General features: G+C 55.1%; 1 protein-coding gene across 1 annotated transcript in view; it reads right to left on the minus strand.

Moving 5' to 3' along the window:
* The window catches only part of LOC104405676 (carbonic anhydrase 9-like), a gene marked incomplete at its 5' end in the record, with an annotated part of 8,172 nt that extends 4,739 nt beyond the window's left edge, over window positions 1–3,433 (minus strand). Inside the window, 2 exons of the mRNA XM_010014445.1 lie at window positions 2,038–2,208; window positions 3,404–3,433. Coding sequence (XP_010012747.1) covers window positions 2,038–2,208; window positions 3,404–3,433 — 201 coding nt within the window. The remainder of the gene's footprint in view (window positions 1–2,037; window positions 2,209–3,403) is intronic.
* Window positions 3,434–9,634: the final 6,201 nt, after the last annotated feature.

The following is a 9,634-nucleotide window of genomic DNA, read 5'->3' on the forward strand; positions in this document are numbered from 1 at the left end:
TGGAAATTGGGCACAACAAACGAATTTGCTTTCCACCTTTCATGAGGCTATGGGTAAGTCAACACCCAGAGCTGTGCCAATGTGGCAGGGTTCAACTTCTACAGTAACACTCCAGTAAATACATCAGCTTCAAAAATAGCTGCCACAAAAACACTGGGAAGTGAAGCACCCCTCTGCAGAGACTCCCAGGGGCCAGCTCCAAGCCACATGCTATCCAACAATATATTTAAATATAAAGAGACCACGGACAAAAAGATATTGGCAGAGTGGTGAATACCTATGAGAGCAGGGCAGTTGGACAGAGCGAGCTGCAGCACTTGGCGAGCTGGGACATTTCAAATAAAGCAGCCTGTGAGTGTCTGACAGCTATGGAGCTGGTGGCACGTAAGCATTAAATCTTCTGAAAGCATTTAGAGCTAGAATTGTGCCTCTTTGACTATGGTAAATACATACTTGTTTTTGCCTTTTACTTTAACATGGTTTAGCCAGCTATCTTGGACTCCTGCAGCAGTGTGGCAGATCTAAAAGCCAAGTTACCTGCACATGCAGCAAAAATAGCAGGAGCATCCTTAGGCACTGAGAAAGGGTGTTCTATCCTTCTAAACACTTTCTAACCTCATTTTTAACATCAGCTCTTTTCCCTCCTTTTTCTTTATAGGTGAAGAGTCCCTTAGTCACCTCAGCGAGCTAGGGCACAGATTCGGGATTAACCATATAACAGGGCTGTGTTGAGTCATTTGTCCTGTGTTCCCTGCCACTGGGTTCAGAGATACAAAACTCAAATACGGGAAGCGGGGGACTGCTCCCTCCCCGGGAGTTTACCTACTTCCACATTTCTTTTGTGTATCTAAGTCACTGCATTCCTTCTACCAGCTACCTGAGTCATTTTCAGGCCTTATACAGCGTACACACTTTATATTGCAAAAAGGAGTGACTGTACTAATATCTTACTGGACTTGCAACTTTTTATTTATTTATGGCTTTTCATAAAGCAGACTGGTATCTGCCAGAACAAAAAAAAGGCATCTTATAACCATGTGAGAAACTATTCTCCCCCAACCCCCCGCCATGAAAATGCTCTGACTGCTTTTCTAAACACCAAGCAACACCAGATGCCAGGGTGTCTAAAATAGCAACTACTGAGCAAAACTAGTTTAACTCTGCAGGGCAGGAGGCCATAATATAAAGCTCTGAGCATGCACTGTGTGGCTGATCTGACCATGTAAAGCGAGTCTGACCTGTTGAGTTTGCTGTATACACAGGTCAGCTCCATCTCACTAGCTATCAGGGCAAGGAGGTGCCTTATCACACCGACAGCAAGTCCTTTTCTCCATCACCTTTCCTTAGCTTGGTGACTGGCAGGCATCAGCATGCACAAAACAGCTTGCTCCCAGAAAAAGCTGGTAGCAAACAGGATCCACTATCCCCAGATGTGGTGAGCACGTAGGAGATGTGTTTTTCCTCCATATCTGGCATGGTGAGACCGATACTAAAATAATGTGGATAAGTTATGTTCAGACTTTCCAAAAACATTCTAAAATTGGAGAAGGGAAACAAAAGACCTATAAAAATTTCTTAAGATATTGAGATACCATCCTGAAGCACAGACATAAAGAAGATGGCCCATGTTGTGTCCTAAAGGTCTGAGAGGTAGGTAAGGCTAAACCACATCAGAGACTGACTAGTCCTTTGAAAGTGAAATGCAGGGAAGGAACCAGTGGCTGCAAACCTGCATCAGAAACAAGAGGAACACATTTTTAAAGGAAATGTGGGGTTTAATTTATTCCTAGAGCCAGCTCCCGAAGGCGGTGCGTGATGAGTTCTCCTTCTCCTGTATGGAGGAGATGGACCTGCAAAGCACAGGAGAACGCATGGACCTGTAAAGGCTCAACAGCTGGATGCTTCCCTTTTGGTGCTGAAGGCACCATGACTGCAGCCTGCAAGAGAATTCCCTTCCCAGAGCCCAGGTAAAGGGCATCGTGCTCCTGCTGGGACCTGTGCTTGTGCTTCAGCCTCTTCCCGTGTCTCTGCACCCACCCGTGTGCCCATTGTTCCTCAGCTTGAGCCTCTCGTTGGCAGGCAGGCTGTAGCCAGAGAGCTGGATCGCCCGCAGCTGGGGGCTGAAGATGGTGTTGGCCATGTTGATGTTGATGGGCGACTGCATGGTGCCCCCGCAGTCCTTGTAGTCCTCACTCCAGCGATCCCGGTCTGGTATGAGGAGGAACAGAGGGAATGAGACCACACAGGGAAGGAGCCAGGAAGGAGGTTTAGAGGGTGGTGGGGAAGGGGACAGGCACCGGCCAGGGAATAAGCCGTGCTTTTAAGGTTAGTTTCCATCAAGTTAGCTCAGCAGCAGCTCTGTGCCACCATATGACTGCATGCAGCTGTATCAGGAAAGGTCTCGGAGCGCGGTGAGCTGCCAGGAAAGTCTATTTTTGGGGTGTTTGGGAAGAGCGCGAGAAGATCATTTACAAGTGGACTTGGCAAGGCGAGAGGCTGCTGCTCTGCAGCTCCTCACACGCTCGCTGCCTCGCACAGCCTGGCCTCTGGCAGGTGTCACCCATAAGGCTACTTGAACCATGTACCACAGTGCTGCTGGGATCACACGAGCCCACAGTCGCAGGTCCGACGGGCTGTTAACTGCAACAGGTATAGACCTGCAGAGGGCCATTTCACATGCCTGGGGTGGCTGCTTAGCTTGCCACTTCTCCCCAGTGCCATAGCTGGGATAAGCACACATGATGCCCCAGAAACCTCCTGTTGCAACATAGGGGACTGCTTCCAGCGCATCTTGTGCCAGTGCAAACCCAAGCTTATCTGCAGGCCAGGCTCTCACAGGACCCTATAAAGGTGGAGCTGTGCATTAGCAGGTCCAAGCCAGCCCCTGGTGCTTAGCAGAGTGATGGTGCTGGGACCTGGCCCACCACTGCAATGGGAAGAGGTGCATTAGTGCTAGCAATGCAGTGATGCTGTGGAGAAGCCCCCAAGCTATGATGGAAGGGCAAGGCCAGGCGGGGAGCAAGGCTGACGGAGGTGAGGACACAAGCTAATCCCTGGGCAGGTCAAAGTCCCAGCACAGGCTGCAAGTCCAGCTTAGAGAGCTCAGCCTGCTTCCATTGGCACAGGGTCAGGGAGAAGCCCTGCCCTAAGGGGCGTCCCCCCACACCCATGGGACTGGGGAAACCCTTGTCAGAGCCCCTGTTTCCTGCTCAAATCAGAGCAGCCCCCAGCTCCTCAGCCCATCTGAGCCTAGGTTTGGGCACTGGTAGAGTGATGGGGTCAGGAAGGAGGGAAGAGTGAGCCAGAGTGTGCACAGGAGCCCTGTAATCATTAACCAGAGCTGGCTTGGGCCCAGGGTGTGCTGGGTGGCAGGAAAAAAGCAGAGTAACTGCAGGGTATTTACCTTCATAGCTCCAGTGAGTGTGGCCAAGACCTTGGGAAAAAAAAAGAGAAGAGAAAAACCCACATGAATGGAAGGGAAAGGTTGGCAGCAAACACACCTCAGCCAGGCAGCGTTCCCAGATACGGTGGCAGGTCTTTGGGCTCCACTGCCTTTAATTCCCCTCCCTGCCTTCACTGTCCCACTCCTTCCTTGCCCAGAAGAGGGGGATGCTCCCAGAGGGCACTGTCTCCTCCGAGCAGGGTCAGATCTCCCGCTGATGTCGGTCAGAGGGAAAACCCCAGGGCTTGAGGCTTTGTTATCATCTTTATAATGGAAAAATAAGAGATACTGGCTTTCGTCACTGAGCAGCTCCTGCAGCCACCTCGGAACAGCCAACACCTCACACTGTCCCAGGACAAAGCACTTAATGAGGCAGGTCTGCAGCTTCCCTGCTCAGGCTCTGTAAGCAAGAGCGACCAGGGAAGTTCCTGTCCTGATGGCACTCCTGTGGTGCTGGAGCGCTGGAGGAGGAATGGGGAAGAACATCTCCTACACCGTGAGGAGCTTGGGCCTTGCACTCTGCGGACACTCTCCTCCCACCAGGACTTGCAGCAGAGGAAGCAAATGAGCACCAAAACCTTGTCTTCCTCGTCAGTGAGCGTCCCTACCACAGGGGCAGACTGCCACAGGAAAACATGTCAGACCAAACATCTACCTCCCATCACAATAGCCCCTGCCCCAGCCCACCTGACCACCCCAATTCCCACACAGAACCGCCTAAGGTTCATACCATGCACAAGCCCTTTACCTAGGAAAAGCAGGAGGGAGCCCAAGCCAGGAGCTCTGTGTCCCCTGTCTCACCCATGGGGCACACAGTGGCAATGGCAGGGCAGGATGTGCCCTGGTGTGTTCTCCCATGGCTGTGGGTGTCCGCAGTGTGCCCTCCTGGGGCAGGTCCTGAGGGTACAACCATGCTCCCTCCACACATCAGCCCTCACACCATTGCTCACACCAGAGCTGCCAGCAAACCCCAGGCTCCCAGCACATCAGTGAAGCTGGCCATAGAGGTGCCCCAGAGCTGCTTCTCACATGCCCGTGACCATATACCTTGGTTATCACCAGCTCTTCTTCATGCAACCAGCTCCAGTCAAAGGGTTGCAGGGTTTGGATATGCCCCAGGCAGAGAAACATGACTTGTAAGGATCATGCCCCTGCCCTGACTGGCAGGACAGGTAATCTGTGGGCTCCACATCTGATTTCTCCTCACCAGCATGTTGGTCAGTGCAGACAGGCTGTTGCCTCATCCCAGCCCGCAAGGGCAGGAGTGGAGGGTGCCAGGTTGGGATAGGCTTTGAGCAAAGAGGTGCACACATCTGACAGCAAGGGACAGCATTACACCCACTTCCATCAGCTCCCCAAGGATGAAGGACTCAGAGGATCATTTCGTAGGTGCAGCCCAGCCCATGGGCCATCTCTGCCCTTTGGTAGGGCCGGGACACGGGAGGGGCTCAGCAGGCACTGCTCTGGTCCCCTTCCCTGCTGCTGCCAGCAGCTATCGACAGCCGCTTGCTATTAATAGGAGCAGATTCCAGCTCAGGGGTGAGAAAGGAAGAGGCACACTTTCCCAGGCCCAGATGTCCTATGCGAGCCCAGGCTCAGCAGGATCCTGCTCTGCTCTCAGCGAGGATCCAGGCATGCTGGGGGCCTCTGGTGCAGCTGCCATGGCAAAACCGGGCTGGAAAAGGGCTGGAGGGTGCTCAGGGGCACCCAGCATTGCTGGAGGGAGCCCAGAGGGCTGTTCCCATCTCTGCATCACCAATGACTCATCTCTGCAGCACTTCTGACGCTCAGGAGTGATGCTTGGAGTCACTTGCCCAGGCACAGGGTACTCCTAAAGGCATATAGAGAAGGGGCAGCAAGCTGAGGGCTGGGCAAGCTTGCGTTAGGCAGGAACACGTGTGCCCTGGGACGGGCTGCAGTGTCCTCACCGTGCCTGCTGGTGTGGCATAGCCCTGGGATGCACTCAGCATTCATCCAGCCCACCTTGCTCACACAAAGGTTACCTTGTCCCTGGACACTGGCCATGGACCAGAATCCGGAGTACACCCACCCTCCTCTGGAAACACCACCACATCCTGTCCCCATCCTCCTGCCCTACCTGCACTATCTGCATGAGGTGGTTGCAGCCTGTACAAAAGAGCCACATTTGCTGCTTTCTAGGTAGGATTCCCCTCCTCCAGCATGGGGAATGCCCTGGAGCACTGGCTTTGGGGCAGTCCCGGCACACGTAATGCACCGCAGTCCAGGGTTGGTACATGGTGCCCTGGCTCTCTGCACATGCCTCAACTGGCACAGCCCGCCCTGGCACCCCGCTTTGTGCTCGCCTCCAGGGACCCTGCCTTGACAGAAATCAGCTCCATCATCATGTTGTAGATTGAGCAATAGCACCGTGCTGGTACCTGCCTGCTGTGTCAGCACCGTACCACCCACCCCAGCTCCCACATCCCTCTGTGCTCATCTATTCTCACAGCCAAGGGGGCTCTGGACCCTCCTCTCAGCCTCCCACCACTCAGCTCAGCAGCTTTGAACACCCTGAAGGCTGCAGCTGTACGCAGGAGTCAGTCCAATCCACCCCAACACAATGGATTTCCCTGGGAGTCTCTTGGCATCAGAGCCACAAGCACTTGCCCATGCACTGAGGCCACCCGAGTGTGTTTCCCCATCCCATGGATGTGGGTGCCCCGAGGGCTACCCACTCAGGGAGGCACCTCGAAGCCAATCTGTTCAGGGTTGGGTGCCCTTGGCACATGCACCAAGTGCTGCAAGAGAGCATCAAGGCAAGCCCACCCTGGATGCTCAGCATCTGTCCCTGCCTCAGCATGGCTCAAAGGAGACCTGCAATGCTCCGGGCCCTTCCACTTGGGGCATTCACAATCTCACAGCCCTTTGCCATGAACATTAACCCACTGCCCTGCCCCAAAACGTCGACTTGCATAATTCCAGTCTGCCTCCCACATTCCCTGCTGCTGGAGCACATCTCCCTTGGAAAGTCATGTGGAGCCAGGTCTCCTTGCTGCTGAACTGCTCACCACAACAGATGTGGCTGCACCTCGGCTGCGGGTGCTGCAGCTCTCTGCATGCCCTGCCCTACCTCTGAACACACAGAGATATAGGGGGAAGACAACCTCGCTGCTGTGATGAGCAAGAAGAGGGCTCCTCGCAGGGGTCCTGGCAGGAAAACATAGTAGGGTACCAACAGGAGCTACTGTTGGAGAGAAAGCCTCCGTGCGCAGCCATGCAGAGCCCCTCACACCCTAAGCTAAGCACTAAACACCACCCTCCTTCCCCCAGCAGCCTGAGATTTCCCCTTTCACTCACTCCCTCCTTCATGCTTTTCTCCCCCTACTGCTCACTCCCTCCCGGCCCTCCCATTCTGGGATACCGGCGCTGCCGCAAGCGCCGGCCTCCTTCCCTGCTTGACATTCAACACCGTCCAACAACACTTTCCTGCCGAGTTCAGGCAGACGCTGCCATTACCAGCGTGCTGCTCTGCATGTCCTGCAGCCCGGAGCAGCTTTTGGCAGGGTGAGGAGCCAGCACAACCACAGGACGCTGCAAATCCCACACAGGAAAGGCACCGATGCAGCAAGCTGCTCCCAGGAGACCTCAGCATGGGGACACAGGGATGCACCACACTGCCAAGGGACTCAGGAGCATTTGGACAGAGCAAGAGACAGAGCCAGGCAATAAGGATGATCAGAGGGTCTGCCCTATATGTCTGCCCCCTCCATCCTCGCATTTTCGTAGTTTAGGGGGCACACAGCCTAAGGCTGCTGAAGGGAACCTGACAACACTGAAACCATGTGTGCCATTCAGAGCACGGATGCTGCCTGGCAGCAACGTGGCCATTGGTATCCACCAGGAATTCCATCAGGAGTTTGATGGCTTGTGTGTGATGGGCAGGGCAGTGGGCTCGCACCTAGCTCAGACACCCTGCTCTTATCAGCTGAGCACATCGTGCCCTGTGCTCAGCCACGGGGATCCTGACAGAGCCTCCTCTGCCTGCTGGGACCCTGCCCTGAGTCAGTTCTGCCCTGTGGGATGAGGCTGGTTTGCAGGGGATGGCAGGTCAGGAGCACCTTGCTGTGCCCCCAGGCACTAAGCCCGTGTCTGCAAATCAGTCCCAGCGGAGCTCAGGGCCCAGAAAAAAGGGAAATCTAGGTGATATTCACAATGCTCAGTGAGCCAGGATGTGCCAGACCATGCAGAGATGCACAAAATGCAGGTCCCAAAGCAGGGACCAGCCACAGCAGCCAGGTCCCAGAGCACAAAACACATCCAGGCACCATGTCCCTTGAAAGCAATAACCTAATCACGGTACCTGGGCTGTGCCGCTGTGCTCACGCTGCCCACAACCAGCTCCCAAGGCCATGGCACAGGCACGGAGTTTGCACAACCCCAGCATCCCTCTTCCAGAGCCTACAAGGAGTCTCCCTACGGGAAGGCTGTGCTGACCCAGCCCTACTTTTGCCAGCACAGCCCTTGTTTCTCCATCCAGACACATACCCCATGCAGCACCTGCATCCTTTCAGTTCAGAACACTACCCCATGTGCTGCCCATGGGGGCACTGATCCCTCCCGAGCCTGGGTGCATTAAAGCCCCTTTGTGTTTATAAACTCAAGCCAAAGGGATCAGCCTTTAATCTGCCACTGGCAGCACAGGTCGCTGCAGGGATTGTTCTTTGTGCTCCTGGGCTGCAGGGCCCTAGTCTGGGCCAGCTCCATGTCACAGGGGCGAGGGTTTGCGTGGAGGAACAGGACAAACTTTACTTGAGGGCACATACCTACTCACTGTGAACCCAACTGCCCCAGCTAGGGGGAAAAAGGAAACAACTGCAGATCACCGCAGAGAAAGGGCCATCCCAGCAGAAGGAACAGAAATGGGGAAATCCCAGGAGACAGATCAGAGAATAAGATGAATAAGGGGTATTAAGCAAGAGAAATGGGTTCAGCTGGACAGGAGCATCAGGGAATGAGCAAGAGGACACAGAGAGCCAGACAGGTCCAAATAGGAGGGAGAGGAATCAGTCTGCAGTGGCTAAGAGAGTTACTGTTTCCCAAAGACACCTGTAACACAGGACTGGGCAAGCCAGAGGCTTTTCAGCGACCAACCCTATGGCAAAACCTTAGTGACAAAGCTGCTGGGCCACCAGCCCCACCTTGTGCACAAGCCTCAAGGAGGATGGAGCCAGGGCATCACCCTGCAGTGGTGCCAAGACACGCAGCTCCCAGTGCTGGCAGAAGCCTCGGTGGGCCCCAGCTGAGACCTGCTCCCTCACAGGACCCCAGCCACATCTTCATCCTCTCATGCTACACAGCACGGGCCAGGCTGTCTGTTCTTTACCTACCCCACTGGCACTTCTCACCCCTCACCTCCTTTTCGCATCCCCGTCCCAAGCTCCGCACCCACCAATCCCGAACCCCGCTGCCACCGCACCACACCAGTATGCTGAATTCATGCTGAACGCCTGATGCCCTCCCACCCTGTGGCCTGGGTTACTTCATCTCTGTGGCAAGGACCATCTGCATCCCCATCTCTGTCCAGTGCTCAGCCCGGCAAGAGCGGCTCTGGTGAGAAATGTGATTCATTGCAATAACAAAAGCAACTCCTGGCACCGAGCAGTTACTGGTTTACACCACAGGGCAGCTGTCCTGGCACGGGTTGGGCAACTCCTTTCCAGAGGCAAAACCAAGGACACACTGTGAGGCTGAGCTGGGGAAACAAACCCACGGGCAAGCCTGGGATGAAGAGCGGAGCCAGGATCAGGAACTTCTCAGCCCCAAGCGAGCAAATTCATGGCACTGCCCCAAAATCCCTGCTGAGCACTGGCAGCGCCACAGTGCCCAGTCAGAAAAGGGACGAAGACCAAAGACCCAGGACTTTTCCCCCGAAACGGTGACCCTGAAATCTGAAAGCCCACACGCCTGCAGCAAGACAGCACTCGGCTCGGGGGAGCACACCACAGCACCCAGCACTGAGTTCATGCACGTCCCCCATGCCCCATCAGCAGTGATGGGCCAGATCCCCGCCAACTCCGCAGCGGGGCTGGATCCTGTCCTCGCTGGGCTGTGTGGGGACAACGTGGGTGCAGGGCCAGGCACGGTGTATCCCGCAGGGAAGAGGCCATGCTGCAGGACAAAGGGGACCGGTTGCCGTCCCGCCACACGGGGGTCCGGCGCTCGACCCTCCGG

The sequence above is a fragment of the Nestor notabilis genome, unplaced genomic scaffold, assembly GCF_000696875.1.
Source record: "Nestor notabilis isolate BGI_N333 unplaced genomic scaffold, ASM69687v1 scaffold25695, whole genome shotgun sequence".
NCBI classification, from domain to species: Eukaryota; Metazoa; Chordata; class Aves; order Psittaciformes; family Psittacidae; genus Nestor; species Nestor notabilis.